Source organism: Ochotona curzoniae, unplaced genomic scaffold, assembly GCF_017591425.1.
Source record: "Ochotona curzoniae isolate NIBS_2020 unplaced genomic scaffold, NIBS_Ocur_1.0 scaffold_4506, whole genome shotgun sequence".
In the NCBI taxonomy this organism is placed as follows: Eukaryota; Metazoa; Chordata; class Mammalia; order Lagomorpha; family Ochotonidae; genus Ochotona; species Ochotona curzoniae.
This window is the reverse complement of record NW_024467119.1, coordinates 63,650,911-63,671,976: the sequence shown is the minus strand read 5'-3', so window position 1 is coordinate 63,671,976 and position 21,066 is coordinate 63,650,911. Positions and strand designations below refer to the sequence as shown.

The window sequence follows — 21,066 nt, the reverse complement described above, 5'->3', positions numbered from 1 at the left end:
TCAGTTAGGATAGGTATCCTTAGTATTTGTCACAACGGTGGTGATGTATTTTTTGTAGTCTGTTTATTTAGGGGTCATTAGTATGCCCCTTTTCAAGAATATTTTACTCACTTTGCGTTTTTTGGGATCATTATTAGTGTCGATTCCAAGGAAACACAGACAAAACTCAATGTCTAAATCTCCCTTTACTTTTCATTCTGTGCAATCTGTACCTGGATTCAAAAATCTAGGACTAACAGGATGAACAATAGCATGTTATCGATTCCCAAAAAATCAGATCTTTCCGAAATACACAGTTCTCTCACCTCCTTGGTGTCCTGCAGATATCTATCAAGGTAGCTTCCAAGGTCATTGTAATTTGACCCTGTCATTATTTGTATTTCTCACATTCCACTTCCTTCTCCTTTCCTTTGTTTCCTCATCCCCTTCTTCCTCATCATTCTTAAATTTACTTTTTGACCATTTCCCTTCCTGTAAACACAAACTTTTCATTTCCATTTCAATGTAACTACATTTATCAGAAGAGATAAAAGATGGAATATTGGAAAGATGATTATTCTGTGTCACAAGAAATTCATGCCCTATTATTCTAACCAGAAAGTATGTTAAATAGGCTCACATTGATGAAATCAGCCTACCACTTTTAATAAACTAGTCTCTCTGTTATACCTGTCTTTGTTAGGCATTGTAAACCACTGTTCTATAGCCAGATTTTCAATGAATTACTAAGTAAGTGATATGCTTTAAGTGAAAAAAAGATTAAATAGTGTGCATGTGTGTGTGTCATATTGGGTATGTAAATATGCTGCATGAGTTCGGAAGTGCTGACAGTAAACTGATTTTACACATCAAGAACGTGAGGTTTGTGATGAGCATTTTGTTACCTGAGTTAAGCTGCCCTCTGTGGTGCCAGCATCTTACATCAAAGTGCCAACTGGAGTGCTCTTCTTCCTGCCCAGGTCACTGGTGCAGTGCTTGGGAGTACAGTGAGAGATGAAGATGACACAAATACCTGTGCTCTTGCCATGAGTGTGGGAAACCTCGATGGAGTGCCAGGCTCCTCACTTGAGCGGGCCCAGCCACTGTGACCATTTGGGGACTGAATCAGTGGACAGAAAGTGTTTCTTTTCCTATATCTCCCTGCACTTCAAACAAGCAATAATAAAAGCAATGTGGGTCTTCAAACTGTAAGATTATTTACCTGGAGTCAAACAGCTCCAACTGTAGGCCTTTGGGGATCCAAGTCTCTAATCTGTTGTCAGCAAAACATACTTAAAATCCAAAGTAGACATTTTTGTTTCTGATGAGAAGTTATAAATTCACCAATGTAGGGAAGTCAGTAGTTGAGAAAAATATGGAATGTATCTATAGATTCCTGAAACATGTTCATATCTAGCATTTCTGAACTAATATTTATTATTCAGGAAAAATTAAATTGTTTTTAAGTCACAGTTTAATCTTCCCACCATTAAATTATTTTTTAACTTTTCATATTTCTGCCAGACTTCAGAATCGTCAATACTTTATTGAGTAAATTGAAGGGCAAGGAAGAAAATAAACTCAGCAGAGTGGCTTGGAGAAAATTTCTGCAAAGTAATAGATTTAAAACCAAGGAAAAGAATAATATTTGAGGAGATTTCATTTTCTGTTCCTACCTAAGATAAGCTGACCACAGTTCTTTTCAACTAATACTGTGCTTTAAATTGTTCGATAAGTTTTATCTGTGAGGAACCTGTTGTTGTCAACAAATCCACAACTAATTAACTAATCAAAGTTATATTCTCATTAATTTTGAATGACTGGTAATGTGTGCCAGTTTTCTGAATGCAAGGATATCACACTAATAACTTTGCTGTTTGTTTAATCAATACTATTACTTAGATTACATATTACCAAGATAACCCTATTAAGCACTGGGTATGATTAGAACAGATACAAATGGAAGTATCTGAAGTAATTCATGAGTAGATACTATGTAGTAATGAGGAACAAGCATTTAGTAATCCTCATTTTAACTCATTTACTTGTATATTTATGCCTGTTTCCCCATATTAAATTATTTTTACCTGTGTGTGAGAATTGTGTCTAGCACTAATTTCCCTTAGCACTGTTCGATGAGTACCGAAGAAATGCTTGTTGGCAACACATCTGAGTCCAATACCATCACTTTTCATATGTGTTAAAAATCATATTCAATGATGTAAGCTCAAATTAAGGAGAATATCCCATTCAGATACACATGCTGTATCTCTTTGTTCGATGTTTAAAATGTACACACAACATGTAGCTATATATACTACATAAATATATGCATTAAAGCAAGTGCACAACCATTTGCAGTTTTCTCTCTTAAACCTGGAATCCATGCTTCAAAGAAAAATTATACTAATTGCTCCTGCAAAAATCCAGAAGAATGTCTGCTTAAGTAATCTGAGGACGTATGAATGCAAGTTCTGAGAATTACAGTGTTGGGTTTCTTCACTGAATACGTGAAAGTAAAAAAAAAAAAAACTAAAAGTAAAATTCGCTGCCCTATTTTAATTTTAATGATAGTTATTAATGCTATTGCTTTCATCAACCTGTTTAAAGAAAATCATCCAATGAATATGCATTTATAGTTAATCTTTACTAAAAAAAAATCTGTATACGTGGGGGACAATGTAAAATTAACAACGAACAATATGTACTGATTACATATCTAACACCACTTTTAAAAATATTTTACTACTATAATTATTCAAAACATTGAATAGAAATGAGACATCTCCTTGTATAGTTTAGTTAAAGCTTCACAAATTTCCACTGCTGATTCTAATTGTTTTCTAGCTTGCTTTCATAAAATTGTAAAATATACCATAAATAATAAAATAGGAATCAATTTTGTGGATCATCTACTCCAATTTTCCACAAAGGAATTCCCCTTCTAATAATACTGCTGCTCTGTATTTATAAAACTTCTGCTAAAATTAGTCTTGGAATTAAAAAATGTCAGCCAACTTCCATTTTTAAACACTCATTTATCTATTTATATGAAAGGGAAAGCAATATAAAGACTGGGAGAAAGAGAGGCAGAGATCTTTCATTCATTGGTTCATATCCCAAATGACTTCCAGCCAGGAGCTCAGAACTGTATGTCTTCAAGGTCTGTGACACGATTAGAGGTCCAAGCCACATGGATCAGCATCCGCTGCTTTACCAGGTTCATTAGTAGCAAATTGGATTGATACAGAGTAGCCAGGAATTGAAGCAGCACTTTGATGTAAAATGAAGGTATCAGAAGATTGGTGCAATTCTCTGTACCACGACACAGGCCTCTCGTTTCCTTATTCCTCCAGATTTTACCTGTTGTTCAAGTTACACCAAATTTGCCTCATATAAAGGTTGTTAATTCTCCTCATTAATACAAAGAAATTGAGACCTTAGTGGCTGGAACAGCTGTTTAAGCATCCACCTGCAATGCCAGCATCTTTATAGGTGCTGGCTTGTGGCTTCGATGCTTAAATAATGATCCAGCTTCATGCTAATGCACCTGGGAAAGCTGAAAAAGATAGTCCAAGATCTTAGACACCTGCACAAACATGGGAGATGTTAAAGAAGATCTCAGCTCCTGCCTGTGGCCTGGCCCAGCTCCAGTCATTGAAGACATTGAGTGGGATGAACCAGCAGCAGGAAGCTTTCCATCTATAGAGAGAGGGATAGGTAGATAGGTAGGTAGATAGATAGATAGATAGATAGATAGATAGATAGATAGATAGATAATAGATATCCCTTTGACTCTGCAATTCTCTGTAACTATGATTTTCAACTGGAGTAATAGAATCACAGAAATTATTTTCTCAGAACAATTACAGGATATTTCATGAATCTCCTGTTGTCCAAGCTAACAAGCCCTTTGCTTCTCCAAACAGCTTTTGAGTTATTAGTCTCCCTGCCCAAGAGGAACTGGATGGCTGCCATCAACTGTGCATGTAATTGAGGATGGCGTGTGAAGGACATTGATAAGGGAGTGGTAAATAAAGGATGTCCTCCAGAAAAGACTGAGGTGAGCAAATAATTGCGGGGAGGGGGGAGGAAAAACAGCTGATGTCACTCAGGCTACAGGAAATATTTAATAGATCTCGAGCATAAAGAAGAAGACATGGGTCATTTAATGAGGTCTCAAGTTTTAAAGACAATTAAACAGTCACAGAACTAATTTTCTTAGATCTTATTCTGAGTCAAAGCTTATTAATTAAAACTGGCGATGATGTAAAAAGGAGCTGCTTCTAAAGATCTAGGGGCAACGTGCACAGCATCGCCCCTATCACCTTCCTGCTTCTCCAAAGATGGTTTTCAAGAATGGTTAATCAGCAGTATCTGCAATGAGATCTTGAGTCCTATAACGTTTCTCACCAGTGGCTCCTTGGAAAAGAATCGACAACCAAACCAGACTGTCTAGTTTTGCATTAATGTGACCTTAGAGAAGTTTGTTGAATTCCCTATAACTTATTATCTTCATCTTTAAATGGAACTAATAATAATATATTTAGCACGTATTTTTTTTACAAAAAAAAAAATGTAAAGGAGTTGATTCATGTAATGTGATTGTGACAGGGTATGCATTCTCTAATTTCTGCATGTCATAGTCTTTTTAAAATTTATGATTTTGTTGGTAGACAGAATGACACATTGGAGAAGCAGGGAGAAATGGAGTTCTTCTACCCTTTGGTTTATTCCCCAAATGGCGTGAAAGGCCAGAGCTGGGTCCAGGCCAAAGCCAGAAGCTGACAGCTCCATCTGGGTCTCCCAGGTAATTTTGCAGGAGCACAAGTCCTTGGATCATGCACTGAGTTTCAAAATTCATTTCCAGGAAATGGATTGGAAGTTTTTGTAGGTAGAACTCTAACCACTGTCCCAATTGAGGAAGCCAGACTTTCAGATCATAGTTTTCAACACATTTCCACCACCCTGGCTCCACAGAGCAGGTCATGTTATATCTATAGCTTCCTTTTTAAAAGTGGAAATAGATTGGAAACTTTCTTTCTCTTGTTATTCCAAAATACATTTTTTCTAATCATTTGTTGTATTTCTAGAACAGATCATTTGTTCTGAACTAATTTTTTTTTTTCAGAAGTTTTTCTCAGAACTCCTGCTTTTTGTTTTTTCCGGGATAAAGTTTTTCTCAGAACTCCTGCTTTTTGTTTTTTCTATTTTTTTTCCCAAGTTGAATATTTTTTTTTTTATGTAAGGAATTCAAAATCAGTCCAGATATCTTGTGAGGACAGAACATCTGGAAGGGATTTTAATTGTGTCTGTGTATAAATTTCAAAGGGTCAAGTAAATCCCTAATGACTTTATTAGCTTAAATTCCATATAAATCAAATTGGCATATCTACCCAGAATTCCCCAACAACCTACCCTATTGATGCATTTATCTATAATGTTTAGTTGACATAGTGTCTGTTGGAACTTACGCCACAAAGCATTGTAAATGTTTTAATTAGCTAACCGGAGAGAGAAGTATTATCAAAATGTGAGAGTTCAATATGTTAGAAAACTTCAGAAATAAAAGTGTGGACAATAAAGACAGCATATTGCAAATGTCCACATGATTGTGTCATAAGTGGAAATGCAAATTGGAGTAATGATAGAAATCATGACTTTTAAAAAAATATTTATTTCATTTATTTAAAAGGTAGAGTTAAAAGGAGGGGGGGGATAGAGAGAGATATTCCATCTACTAATACACACCAGGGCTGTGCCATGCTGAAGCCAGGAGATTTATCCATTTATGTCTTTCAAGTGCATGTAGGTGCTCAAGTTCTTGGGACATCTCCCATTACATCCTGCGTTACATTGGCAGAGACTGGATCAGAACATGGGACTCACATTATTGGCCACATGGGATGCTGGTGTTGGAGATGGAAGCCAAACTCACAGTGTCAAACTATTAGAGAATTTTATTGAACCATTGCTTTTATTGACCTCTGTTTTTAAAACCCCTGCTGATATAGTTCAGATAATATTTTTTTAAATGAACAGCAATACCCACTTGTACACTTGAATATTGAAAAGTAACTGTAAAGTGGATACACTAAACGTAATAGTAAGAGTGTAAATTTGGAAATTAGATATTGATGAAAATCCTCACTTTTTTATTATATTCCAAACAGTTTGATAAATTAAGGTTTCTGTGAATAATAGGCAAATGCAAAACAGTGAGAGATATATTTTTGTTATAAACACGTAGAATAATATACATATAACTGATTATGTTTTTATCACAATTGTTAAAGTACATAGTATTGCAGGTAGCATGGTAGCTTTGCAAAGTAATCCTCTGTTACAGTGCTAGCTTTCTACATGAATGCTAATTTGAGTCCCAGCTGCTCTATTTCCAAACCAGCTCCCTGCCTAGGGTCTAACAGAATGACAAATTGGAGAAACAGAGGAGAATGTCTCAATTCCTTGGGCTACTGTAGCCATATGGGAGACCCAGTTGGAGCTCCTGGTGCTTCGTTTTGAATGGACCCAACTCTGGCCATCACACCTAGTAAGGGAGTGAACTAGCAGATGGATGTTCACTCACTCCCTCTTCTTTCTTTCTGTAAATTTGCCTCTCAAATTAAAAAAAAAAAAAAATTCATAGTATTGACTACCTTCCATTAAAAAATTTACATATAGTGTTTGAGGCATGGATAATATTCAATAGACAGTTGTTCTAATTAGTGACATACTGATTTTTCGTAGGTAATTTTAAGAAACACATGAAAACTTCAAAGTGTACATCAATTTGAAGTTATGTGTATAATAGCAAATCTATGGTTTTAAAAAGCCCAATGTCACTGTCATTAATCACCCCCATTAACAATCATCCAAATTATTGTGTCACTGGCCCATTTTCTTTAAAATTTTGGTTCATATTCTTTCCACTCTAACCCATAAAGAAGTAAGGTTTTTAAGCAACATGTGGTGCTAATCTAACAATAATACAGCATGGAGAGACAGTGTTTAAAAATGCTTTGTTTTGCATTTGTTCCTCTGGTAGAAATATTAGGATTCAAGTTCAACAGATTTGTGGGCCTTGACCATGTGCAGTAATCAAGCATTCGCCAGGGATCTGGAGGAAATGGTGATAGATCAACACAGAATTAAAAAAATCAGTAAGAAATGACTTGTTTTCTATGGGTGTTTGACTCCATTCGAGCTAAAGGATGATGAGCAGTGACTGTAGAACAGAACAAATTCTTCTGGAAATACAATGGTCTTGCACATGACTGCAATATTTATAGGCGATAAAGTCAGACTCATATTTGTCAGCTATCACAATATGAAGCTCTGGCACAACAAATGATCAGCATGAATTAAATTAAAATTATTAGAAACTCTTAAAAGAATGATGTCCCATGTTAGATATAGGTTTAACTTGAGAAGTAAGAAGTAATATACCCCAGCTCTAGCGCGTAGAAAAATATTTTTAAAGCTTTATTTTTTCTTTGGAAGCCAGATTTAAAGAGAAAAAGAGATACAGAGAGAAACATTTTCCATCCACTGGTTCACTTTCCCAGTGACTACAACAGCTGGAGCTGAGTTGATCCAAAGCCAGAAAACAGGAGCCAGGAGCTTCTTCTGGTGTCCCAGGCAGGTTCAGGGTCCCAAGGTTTTGGTTCATTCTCTACTGCTTTTTTAAGCCATAAGCATAGAGCTGGATGGGAAGTGGAGCAGCTGGAACATAAACCAGCACCCAAATGTGATTCTGGCATCTGCTATTTGAGTATTTTAGTCACTGAACCATCACACTGGGCACAATAGAGAAATCTTAAGGATGGAAATATTTGGTCTGGCAGCATGGCCTAGAGGCTAATGCCCTCGCCTTGAACGCCCAGGATCCCATATGGGCACCATTTCTAATCCTGATAGCTCCACCTCCCATCCAGCTCCCTGCCTATGGCCTGGGAAGGCAGTCGAGGATGGCCCAATGTTTTGGGACCCTGCTCCCGCGTGGGAGACCTGGAGGAGGTTCCTGGCTCCTGGCTTCGGATGGGCACAGCACCGGCCGTTGCGCTCACTTGGGGAGTGAATCATCAGACAGAAGATCTTCCTCTCTGTCTCTTCTCCTCTCTGTATATCTGACTTTGTAATAAAAATAAATTAATCTTTTTTTAAAAAAAGAAGGGAATATTTTTATAAGAAAACATTTCTACAACAGTTTTTAAATGTAATTTCTAACTAGAAACTCAGCTAAGCAATGCACTATAGTGTAAATTTATCAGTATGATCCATATAGTGAATCCTCTGTATGAAATATAAAAGAGGAAACAACTGGCAAGTGTTGGTAAGGTTTCAAAAATCTTTTCCTAAACAGTAAGTTTCAGTCAGGCCAAAGCAGAGCTAATGGAAGGATTCTAGTTGTCCCTGGATTGTACTCTGTGCACCATGGAATATTGCTTTTGGAGGAAAATAAGCTGAACAATCTAGACCCTTTTCAAAGACATCAGGTTGCAAAATTTCTTTAGGGCATGGGTAGCAGTACGTGCTTAGCCTCAGAAGCTCAAATGAAATGTTCCAGGAACTAAAAATACTGAGAAGATTATGGAGACTTTAAAGGAATTTTGCAAGTTGTGAAGGACAGGTAAAAACCCTATTTGAGTGCTCTACAGTAAGAAATTGATGGATTATACAATGTCAAATGTATACTGTAAATCCAAGTTGCTTTCTGCTTTTTTTTTTGAGGTTAAAGGTAGTTTAACAAGTACAAGGAACAAATCAAGCTAGAGAAATCCACTGAGATTGTAAAATGTAAAAAATTATAAAGGAAAAATGCACTGAAGACCTCCTACCAAGCAATTTCTGGTTTTATTGATACTTAGATCCATCTACACACCCACTAACTCGAATGGAGGGCTTGTCTGAGTTCAGTGTGAGGGTGTGGAGGTATAAGAGTTAAGAAGAGGAAACAATGAAATAAGAATCATCTTTTCCAAAGTCATGAGACTTCTGTTTTTTATGACAGAATCTATCCGTAACTCATTCATTTCTTGGCTATCAGGAACAATGAATACTTTACAAGTTTACCTTAACTTTTTACCCTACAATCAATCAAAATTGCATGTAACCCAAATTACCAATTCAGGTACATAGGATGTGCATTTTAATTGCATAGAAAACACACTGAAATGATAAAAACAGGTCTAGGGCCTACGATAGTGTAGGGGTTAAAATCCTAGCCTTGTACTCCAGTATCCCATATGGCAGCCAGTTCTAGTCCCGGTGGCTCTGCTTTCCATCCAGCTCACTGTTTGGGGCCTGGGAGAGCAGTTGAGGACAGCACAAAGCACTGGGTCCCTGAACCCATGTGGGAGACCCGGAAAAGCTCCTGGCTCTTGGCTTTGGATTGGCTCATCTCCAGCCATTGCGGTCACTCGGGGGGGAGGAGGGAAACCATAGGATGGAAAATCTTTCTCTTTGTCTCCCCTCCTCTCTGTATATTTGTCTTTCCAATAAAAATAAATAAATCTTTAAAAAAGTTTAAGGAAACATTTTTTTAAAGATTTATTATTTTTATTGCAAAGTCAGATATGCAGAGAGGGGAGACAGAGAGGAAGATATTCCATCTGATAATTCACTCCCCAAGTTGCTGCAACAGCTAGTGCTGCATCAGTATGAAAGCCAGAAACCAGGAACTTTCTCCAGGTCTCCCATCCGGGTGCAGGAACCCAAGGCTTTGGGCCATCTCCGATTGCCTTTCCTGGCCACAAGCAGGGAGCTGGATGGGAAGCAGAGCTGCAGTGATTAGAAGTGGTGCCCATATGGGAAACTGGCATGATCAAGATGAGGACTTTAGCTGCTGGGCCACCACGCTGGGCCCTAGGGTTATTATTTTTTTAACCATTAGTAAATTTGAACCGTAGGATGAAAGCTAAATATATTATCACTGTGCATGAAGTCAAGAATTGATTTAACATCACATTGTCCATTTGGCAGTCTCCCATTGCAGAAATAACTTTTTCACTGTTTGGATATACTTAATCGGTTGCCTTTCCAGGGAGATAACCCAAGGTCTTCCTCATTTTGAAAACTCGCCATAGTTGTTTGGGAGATAGTTGATAACATACTGATATTTTCTTAAACACTTGATGATCTCTGTCATTAATTCCTAAGGTGGAATGCCATGTGCCCTGGGCTACATGCTAGCACAAATACAATCTCACAGATCCTCATGGTACTCAGGGATACAGTTCGAAATTATATTTGTTTCTTTCTATTTTTTTGTGTTTCACATGAGATGGACATTCTTAGTGTTACTGATTGGTGGTGTTTCTGATATGTCCCCCTAATGAGCTGACATGTCTGAACAGTGACATTTCAGTTTAAGTAGGTTTTTGAAGTGATTATGTGACACAACTTGGTCCAACTATTTCTGCTGTCTGTCAATACATGGGTGGTATATGTTTATTACGTGAAACGATGGAGTGATCGGGAAGGAGGTAGGAGAAACATCCATCGGATGAATTGGCTGTTTCCTCTCAGGGTGAAGTGCAGAAGCTCATGTCATCCTCCACTGCTTTCAGTAGGTTTCTCAGTGAGTTTGAGGGGAATGGATTCAAATCATGGTTAGACTTCCAGGAGGTAGAGGAATGGAGACTCAGCAGTCACATTTCAATACTCTCCACAGTTAGACAAAGGCACATCCGCTTCTTTTCTCTTCCAGGACAAGGTGGTTAACCTTTCTCCTGTTACCCTCAGGATGGTGAGATATCTCCTGGGTGAGTGGGTTGTTACTCTCCTTCCTTTACCATAGACTGTGCATGTTCCATTTATTATTTTTTCTTTTTCTTTTCTTTTTTTAATTTTTATTACAAAGTCAGATATACAGAGAGGAGAAAAGACAGAGAAGAAGATCTTCCGTCTGATGATTCACTCCCCATGTGACCGCAAGTAGCAGTGTTGTGCCAATCCGAAGCTAGGAGCCAGGGACTTCTTTCAGGTCTTCCATTTGGGTGCAGGGTCCCAATGCTTTAGGCTGTCCTCAACTGCTTTCTCGGGCCACAAGCAGGGAGCTGGATGGGAGGTGGAGCTACCAGGATTAGAAATGGTGCCCATATGGGATCCCGGAAAGTGCAAGGCAAGGACTTTAGCTGCTAGGCCACTATGAAGGACCCTTATGTTCCATTTCTTAAGATATAGTTCACACTTTCTCCAATTCTTCCCCGCCCACAACTCAGTTTTCATCCATTATGTCCAGGTATGTGAAAGACAACAACAATTACATCAAATTTATCACTTAAAAATGATATTTATTGATTTATCTATTTATTTATACTTGAATGTCAGAGATACACGAGAGAGAGGGAGGGACAAATCAGCATTTATCTGTTCACTGAATTATTTCCCAGTAGAACTGAGCAGGTTCTATGCTGAGAGCCAGGAGCTTTTTCCAGGTCTCCAATGTGTGTGCAAGACATCTTGGGCTGCTTTCCCAGGTCAATAGCAAGCAGATGGGTTGTAAGTGAAGCAGCCAGGACTACACTAGTGTTCGTTAGATGCCCGCAACTCAGGTGGAGGAATAAGCTACTCTGCCACCATGCTTGCTCCAAAACTGAACCCTTGTATTTCCCGTACTTTAGTTAGCCTACACCACATTTCAGGGAATTGCTGGATACTCTACTGAAAACAAAATGCTCAGTAGCATTTTGAAACAGAAATATACCAATATACCGCACTGACTATTTAACTATGAATTAAAATAGAACTTGAATCTCATATATTCATTTTGCCAGGCTATTCCTACGATATCACCCAACACAATTGAGCATGGTGATGTTAAGAGAAAGAAGAGGTCCCAGTCTAGGTAACAAAAGAAATGAAGCATCAACTATGAATTGTATATATATCATCCATTCTTTTCCTGATTTTGACACAGAAAACAAGAATGTAGATGGCATTTTGCTGCAGGTCATCACATTTTGTGACTAAATACCCCTAATAAAAACAGTATAGGCTGGGATCAATTGAATATAGTAAAGTCAGAATCCTGCCAAGTTTACTTATGAGTATATTCCAGTTTTCAATAATGCCCCATGTCTGTGTACAGTGTGGAGTAAAGGAAATCCATGGCTTATGTGGCTGTTGTTGAGGGGGGTTTGTGTAAAGGTACACCATTGTGAAATTGCAAATATTCCTGATTTAAAGAACAAACAAAAAAAGTAACAGTTTAACTACAAAGGCCGCAATAACACCGTCACAATGGGCTGACTGAATTTCAACAGTATTACTGCAATGTGAATGTAGGTCAGTGGTAGCGAAACAGTGTTGATTGTCTCGGAGTACCCACCTAAACAGAGAAAGCCAGCAGTGGGCAGTACCCAATGCAGTGTTTGAAATTTATGCCTCAGAAACACCGACATGTATGTACTCTAAGATTCTGACCGATGTGGTTAGCAATGGTGACAATCTGAGAGGTGTACACTCAACCTCCCATTTGTTTAATATCTATTGGATAATTAAATGATACTTAACATAAATATCCATGTGGATATGAAGAACCCAAAATTTCTAAGAACAATGATTTACTCCCACAATTCAGTCCCCTAGAGAAGATGGTTTATAATCTATAAAAAATATATAATCACTTAACACATAAATTCCCATATAAACTTAGTTTTGAAATCCCTTGTCAATTTCGGTTGCAAAGTCAACTAGACAATACATTGAACTCAAAGGACTCATTGACAAGATTCACCTAGTGTCCTGCACACAAATCCCGTCTATGGCATTTGGACCAGACATGCTTGTGACTCATGTATCAGGATAGAACAAAGCCATTAAAATGCAAATTGCCTCATGCTCTGAAATACCTGGAATGGGTCTCTAGAGCATACTTTCCTATATGTAATGGGATAGTCTTGACGTAGTACCTAATCCCCCCTGTTTTTTTTTACCCCAAAGTAACTTAAAGTGGAGTACAGGATAGCAAAGTATCTTACAATCCACATGAGGAAAACAAGTTCTTGCTTTGAGTCCTCACAGCTGTTATCAATAGGAGAGTAGTTTGTTATTTAGATAAATGCCATTGTTTTCACTCGGCTCATCGCTCCATAAAGGACGGTGTCTGGTGAGTGGAAACATCATTTTCAGGCAGGGGGAGCACCTTCTCAGCAACCACAGTTACAATGTTCACAGTTGGGGATTTTGGATCTGTGTGCCAGCTTGGGGTGGATTTATACAGCAGTTAGTTGTTACAAGGATTTCAACTTTGAGTGTGGCATAGAATGGGGCCACAATGCCAGGTTATTTTCATTAGCGTGGCATGAAGGCACAGTGTTGAGATGTAGTGTTGCCAAGAGCTGAGCCCAGAGCACCTGAGGGGTGGAGAGTACTTTCTGGGCTGGGGCGGGTTCCAAGAGGGGAGTAACAGGTTCGTTCCTGGAAATGAAAGTGGCAGTGGTGGGGATCTTGGCCCAAGGTGAGGGTGCAAAAGGAATGCAGCGACCTGCTGGTGGGTAGCTTTTGAAATACTTTCGGTAGGTGACTACAGGGGATACCCCTTCAATACTCAGGATGGTGACCAATGGAAGCACTGTAAAGCATTTGGGGAGCTTAATTGATCCGGAGGGGTGACTGTTTTAGAAGGAGATGTACCCCTCAGACACTGGTTGATGGGCAGGTCCCATTCCCACCAACCCTTTCATGCTTCCTTAATTATCCACTTGTTTCGAGATCATCTTCAACTGTTCTCTCTACTGAGTCCTTAGCATTATTCAGCATTGCCTGGATTTCTCACATTCCGTAAAAGGGAAATTTCTTTCAACTCACATGCCATTCTTTCCTTTCAGGATTAAGTATACAAGTCAACAGAAGGCCAGTCCTTATATTTATGGAAATTGTTTGTTTTATTTGTTTTTGGCTTTGTTTTGTTGTTATACTTGTGGCACAGAAACTGACTCAAGAGAATCACATGATAAGTGTGAAGCCATAATCGATATAGAAATATAACAGAGGATAGAGTGAAGGAGGGGTGTTAAGGAATCTGATGAGGACCTTAGGCCAAGACCTGGAATGCAGGTAGTTGTTAGATGAAGCACAGACAAATTGTTTAAGCAGAAGATAATTGGATTGTGTGAGGCCTGGGAGTGGACCAGCACAGGGACAAGGAAGCAGTTATACTCTGGCAGACTTGACTGGAGCAGAGAGAGAGGATGAGGCAGAAAAGGCCCTGGTTAGTGGAACAGCAAGGATTGGCCCCTTACAGCTAGGGTGCCAGAAGTAGCAGCTTAAGCCCTGCCCCAGACACCTCAGTAGCCTATAAGGGGCTTTATCATTTTACTCTGCTTGCCGTATTTACCTATCACACCTCATCATCCACCATGTACCTTCTCCTCACTCTATTACAACCCAGCACTCCTATTTATGCAAAAAAAAAAAAAAAAGCCTCTCCTTAAGCCACCAGCTCTTGCTATGCCATTGCCACAAGTATTCATAGAAACAAATCTGAGAGGCTAAGTAATTGACCAGATTTTAGTATGATAAGGTGAACCTGGGCATGTCCTTTACGTGTGCAATGTTCTGTCCTCTCACTGTGCACCTGCTGGACTCATCCTCTCCATGCCATGCCATGTAAATGCACTTCTAGTGTGCTATTTATGGTGGCACCAAAACAATGTTTTTTTGGTTTTTGTTTTTGCTTTTTAAAGTAGTACACCTTCGCTGTGCTTTTTCCCCATTTGTTATACTATATATTATATTATCACTTTTTTTTTTAAACACAGGGGTAGGGAAATAGAAGAGTTTATATCAGAAAATGTGCACAGATTGCCTTAGAGCAGTGATTTATTCTCTGGTAGATCACCTTTCTCAAATACAGTAAGGATAGAAGAGAATGAACGCTATACTAATAAGTGACTTCTCTGTAGTTTCTGTCTGAGGGAAATCTCAGTGAGTGGGCCAACGTTGCTTTCTAGGAGCTACTGCCCTGAAACAACATCAAAACAAAAACTAAAAGCAGAAGCCTGGGGACGCTTTAGTTTTGTCTTCCAGAGGTTCTAAGTTTGGCCTGACAGGCTGCAAAAATAGCTCAGTAAGGAGACAGCACAGCTGTAACCATTCTTCCTTAACAAGCTTGATATACTCAGCACAGCTCTCCTACCAGTCAATGCTCTATTGATTTATTTTGTCAGTTTTCATAGCAGTCATGAATTTTCTTCTTTTCTCACTCAGTGCAGAAGTCTGTAACTATTGTCTAAAAGTGCCAGAACTGTCTTTTGGCCCTGTATTCATCGTAGTACTAGTTGCTTCAAGTGGCTGGACCTGCGGCTACCGACCAGATGGGTGCGGAAGTCTCTTTGCCTGGAGGAGACGTCATTTATGAGCAGCTTCTATTTCCTCATGATGTAACCACCACTTGGATTCTCCCTGCTTAACAATGATAAACCGGAAAGGTGCTTTTTGTTGTTTGTCCAAATGTTATTATTTGACTTTTTTTTTTTTGCTACCAGATATTATATTTTTTCCTAAAATTGTGTAAATCTTCTTGCATGTTCCTTAATAGTCCAATCCAGAAAGTTATGTATTTATGAGAGAACTTAAAAAATTCACTTAAAGAACACATTATAAAAAACACTATGACCATTTTTAAGAATATTTCCCCTTAAGTAAGATTGTTTTTCAAGTTCTGATTTCCACAAACTTATTGAAATAGAATTGAATATTCAAATCTCATTCTCATCACCCAGATTGTAAGGAATTATGAATGATCTTAGATTTTTACCTTATCTTTTTACCTTATCTGTAAACTAAAAAATTAGAACACATAGTTTCAGAGATGATGTTTGAATAAGCAATGCTTGCACATCAAGGACAATGACTTATTGTTTACAGCAAAATTGCCATTCAGCATCATAGCACATTCTTGTGACAACTGCCCAACCCCACATTCCAACTGGCTAACATGCAAGGGTCCAGGCACTGCCTGAACCATCACTGAGCTGCATTCCAGAATAGTAAGCAGAGTCTAGAACATCTGAATCTGTCAGAATGCATAGGAGTTGTGGCTGTCAGACAAAGTTGTAAAAAAAAAAAAAGTACATGTTCCTTCAGAAAAAGTCCTTTCTTTCTTCTAGTTCTTATTTTAAACATTGACAATATGGTAAAACAAGTTATACAAAAGTCTCATCCTCACGGATTTGCATTTGGTGCTGATGTGTGTGTGTGTGCTTCTTTTAGGGAATACTGGATAATAAAAAAAATAAGTATGTTTTTACTTGTGTTTAATCTATATTTTTGTATAGAATGATAAGATTATTAAGAAGGATATTAACAGCAAAGAGTTAAACAGAAGGACAAATCCTAACCCCCCCCCCCATTGATGAGTGACCCTGGCAATCCAAATAATAGCAAATATTAGAAAATGCAATCATGCATTAGAAATTTTGGAATTGCTACCTCAAGAAAATATCTTTGTATTGATTATACAAGTTCATATCTAGCAGAACTTTCAATCTTATGGAGTCTACTGTCAAACCTAGAACTGTGCACAAGCAGAAAAGTTATTGTGCCAAAAAGCCTTGCTTCCTGAGGGTGGGGCAGGACATACGCAACATAGTAACCATTCTAAAATGGTAAGGACCAACTCAAATTATTTAGTAGGGGTTTCTCTTTGTGTAGAAAGAACAAGAATAGATAAAATGGGAAGAAATTGACAGCAACTAAAGATTCTTTTTTTAGCAATCATACCAGCCTGTGCAACTTGCATTGTTCAATGGCCTTTGATAGAAGTTAATCTAGAAGAAGAAGAAAATAACTTAATCTAGATATCTAGATATACCTGTCCAAATTGGAGAACAATTTGGTTGGTGCGAGTACGCAGTTTCATTCACTGGTTAACCAAATTTCTGTCTGGTATATCATACCCACATGTGTCTAAATCCTGCTGTTAGACAAATAGAGCGAGGGCCAGCGAGCTTTCCGTCATCTCCTTCTAAATTGTCTTCATCTCAAAGATCCTGCATGTTTGAGGATAGCAGAGTCCACACTCTTACATGCTCAGCTTCAACAGTTAAAAAAGTATTTGTATTTTGGAATGAGAACCATGCTCCAGTTAGTAAGCATGGCGAAGAATGAATTTTGAGTTTTATGACTTTCAGAAAGACGAGCATTTAGGGGACTAGTGAACACTTGTTTTATTTTAATTTTTTAGTTCATATATTAGGACATTTTACCTTAAATGAGCAAAAATTTTAAGCCTTGCAGCTCTGATTGTGGTTCAGACACCAACAGTTTTTATCACTCAGAAACGAATTTGGAATACAGCATTTCATTCCATTCCAAATTACTGAATCAGAATATCTTTAAAACAAAATGCTCAGGCATATATATATACATTGAAGTTTAAAAAGCACTAAATTTGCCTTCAATAAGCTGGCCTACGCAATTCAATCTTTCAGGAACTTGTTCCAATTGATTACGATACATTACTTATCAAATGTGAAGGTTTTTGGAGAATTATATTAAGAAATTGTATTTAATGCTAGGGAAGAGGAAATGGATTTATTTAAAACCAGCGACTTGCCTGATATTGTATCAGGCATTTCCACATATATGAATTCACTTAACACAAAACCTCTGAGCTAAGTGTCACTACCTGAAACGGGAAATACAGTCTCAGGGTAAATAGCTCATCTATTCTACACTGATGATTGCTTCAACAAATATTGAGTGCCCCGTTTCGTCCGCCCCTGAGGTTTAAATGGGTAAGGTGCTCGCTGTCGTGAAAATGCACACCGCATCCAGACAAAGGATAGGAAAACACAGGATAATGTAGCATTTCCTGAATGAAACCTCAACTTTCAGAAGAAGTTTAGAGGAAGATCCGTTGTTCAGAAAGATCTTTTAAATGATCATCTGAAGAACACATTTTTATAAGGCCAGGCCAGGGAGATCAAAAAAAAAAAAAAAAAAAGGCAAATGCAAGGGGGACTGAGCGGCCCTTGTGGCTGGAACCTGACTTGGTTGTACAGAACTTAGGAGAAAACAACAAGCTATGCTGGAACTTATGCAAGAGCCCTAGGAAGTCTTGGAGGGATTGAAGCGAGTTCAGGGGCAGGCTCTGATCAACGTTTGGAAACTCTTCTGCGGTTAGACCCAAGCTGCGGCCCGCGGGCGGGTGGGTTTATTGGGGCCACTCCCCCAGGCTGCCTTTCTCCACCCAAGTCACCGCCTCCCACGTCTGAGTTTTAGCGGGGGCGGGGGGTGTGGGTAGGAGGTGGGGAACTTGTAAGAGGGGCGGAGGGAAGAAAAACGTTTTGGAAAAAAAAAAAATGAAAAAGAAAACATCCCACTTGGCAGCGAGTGCGCGGGAAGTTGAGCGCGGGAGTTCCGGGTTGCCCGCCCGCCCCTCCGGCCGCAGCTCGGGTGAGCCCCCAGCCCTGGGTCGGCCGCTGCCTCCTGGGCCGAGTCGGTGCGTCCTTCCGTCCGTCTGTCCGGCAGTCGGCGGGCTCGGCTGCTCGGGAGGTCCCGCCAAGGGTCCCGCGGCGCTCCGAGAGGCGGCCACCCCGGGATCCCCGTTCCAGGTGGGTTCGGGGAGCGCCCCGTGCGGCCTGCTAGGCTCCTGCGCCCAGGGCGCCCAGCGGCCGTCTCGGATGCCACTTGTGGAGTTGTCTGAGCCACTGTAACTTTAAACCAGAGTGAGCAAGCCCTATTTTTATTCAGAAACCAACGAAGGCGCAGATGGAGGGCCAGTCCCGCTTAAAGTACTCCAGCACATGGGCGGGCAGGGGCGGCTTCTCCTTGTAGCTTTTCTTGGAGCTTTCTGCTTGCAGAGTTCTGCAGCCAACTCTCAGGAGAGGCCCAGGTTTGTGGCTGTGGGACTCAGGGATGAGGGTATTGCCTGAGCTTCAGGGAGGCGTTCCTGAGTCCCACCTGCCTGGCTTCTAAGTAGTCATCTGGAGGCCACCAGCCTGGAGCCAGGTCTGCGCTGTGTCCTGGGCTGCATCCTGCAGACATAGCTCCAACAAGCACCCGTGGTGAAGGACAAGATGATGAACGTGGCAGCTAAGTACCGCATGGCCTCCCTCTATGTGGGCGACCTCCATCCAGACGTCACGGAGGATCTGCTGTTCAAGAAGTTCAGCGCTGTGGGACCCGTGCTGTCCATCCGCGTCTGCAGGGACCTGCTGACCCGTCGCTCCCTGGGCTATGCCTATGTGAACTTCCTGCAGCTGGCTGATGCACAGAAGGCCCTGGACACAATGAATTTCGATATAGTGAAAGGTAGGGCCATCCGCCTCATGTGGTCCCAACGCGATGCCTACCTAAGGAAATCTGGAATTGGGAATGTCTTCATCAAGAACCTCGACAAATCCATTGATAACAAAACCCTGTATGAGTGTTTTTCAGCGTTTGGGAAGATCCTGTCTTCCAAGGTGATGAGCGATGATCAAGGCTCCAAGGGCTATGCGTTCGTGCACTTTCAGAACCAGATGGCCGCAGACAGGGCCATCGAGGAGATGAACGGCAAGTTCCTCAAGGACTGCAAGGTGTTTGTGGGCAGATTCAAAAACCGCAGAGACAGGGAGGCTGAGCTCCGAAACAACGCCAGTGAGTTCACCAACGTGTACATCAAAAACTTCGGGGACGATATGGACGACGAGAGGCTGAGGGACATTTTCAGTAAATATGGCAGGATCGTGAGTGTTAAGGTGATGACCAATCCCTATGGGAAATCCAGAGGGTTTGGCTTTGTGAGCTTTGACAGCCACGAGGCTGCCAAAAGGGCCGTGGAAGAGATGAATGGGGAGGACATCAACGGGCAGCCCCTCTTCGTAGGTCGGGCACAGAAGAAAGTAGAGCGGCAGGCTGAGTTAAAACAAATGTTTGAACAATTGAAGAAGGAAAGGATTCGCGGGCGCCAGGCAGCAAAACTCTACATTAAGAATCTCGATGGCAGCATCGACGATGAAAAGCTGCGGAAGGAGTTTGCCTGCTTTGGGTCCGTTAGCAGAGTGAAGGTGATGCAAGAAGAAGGACTGAGCAAAGGCTTCGGCTTGGTCTGCTTCTCCTCTGCGGAGGAGGCCAGCCGAGCCATGGCCGAGATGAATGGCCGAATCTTGGGCTCCAAACCTCTCAACATCGCCTTGGCCCAGGGGTACTAGGAAACAGACCATTACCTCACCCGCCAGTTGTGGCAGGCATGAGCAGTTCAAATCCAGTTGAAAATAGTGGGTGAATTCTTTTAAATTTATATCTGATACGGTTGAACTTTTAACTTGACTTCCACAAGTGGCTATGTTTCTAGTGGTTTAGATTAAGGTGCTGGAAGTTTGTAATTTTGTTATCAAACTGGCCCTATGTGATATTTTCTTATTCCTGTTGGTTGACTATTATCCAGGTGCTTTCTAATTATCTGAATTATGACATGTATAAGAGAGCCTTAACTTTTGCATTCCTTGTTGAAAACATGTATCAAAATCAGGTGAACTAAATGGATCTGGTTTTTAAACTCTATATTGTCAGGTTTCCTGTTCTGCCTAAAGGGTTTTGGCAGCTGTGTGTTTGGAATATAGAAATCATATTTAAAATATGTTTTATAATCTTTGCTCCATGTTGTTTTGGACAGTGATATAGTCTCAGGGTCCTGAGAAGTTTCTTGACTTTTTTGTTAAATGTTTCCTTTTTATTAGACCGTGAGAGATGTCTAACCTTTTAAAATGTACCTTGATTGATCAAAACCTCACTTTCAATTTTCTAGGCAATGGAAAGAATACTATACAACCTGCTTTCTAGCATAATTTTTGTTTTAACTCACTCCCAGATCTGGCTTCCTCTTCTCTTGCTAGTATCACTCATTCCCTTTCACAGACTTTTTTTTTTTAAGGATTTTGTTATATCCGTTTTTAATTCACACTGCTTCATATGTCTTTAAAAAATGTAAACAATTACTTGTAAAATTACTGTCCATCTATAACAAAAGCATCTTGCAAATGGTTTTGTTGTAGCCTTTTGCTGTTTTAACTGTGTTTGCTCTGCTTGATTCTTTTCTGTAACATGTATTGACATCTTCCTTTCATATATTCCTAATAGAAAAGAAATATT

The 21,066-nt window shown here is 39.8% G+C and overlaps 1 protein-coding gene across 1 annotated transcript; it reads left to right on the top strand.

Annotated features, from left to right (window-relative positions):
* The first annotated feature begins 19,007 nt into the window (after nucleotides 1-19,007).
* Nucleotides 19,008-20,126, top strand: PABPC4L (poly(A) binding protein cytoplasmic 4 like). The gene has a single exon (XM_040967255.1). It carries the CDS (start codon nucleotides 19,011-19,013, stop codon nucleotides 20,124-20,126), a length of 1,116 nt encoding a protein of 371 aa, XP_040823189.1. The 5' UTR covers nucleotides 19,008-19,010.
* The last annotated feature ends 940 nt before the right edge of the window (nucleotides 20,127-21,066 follow it).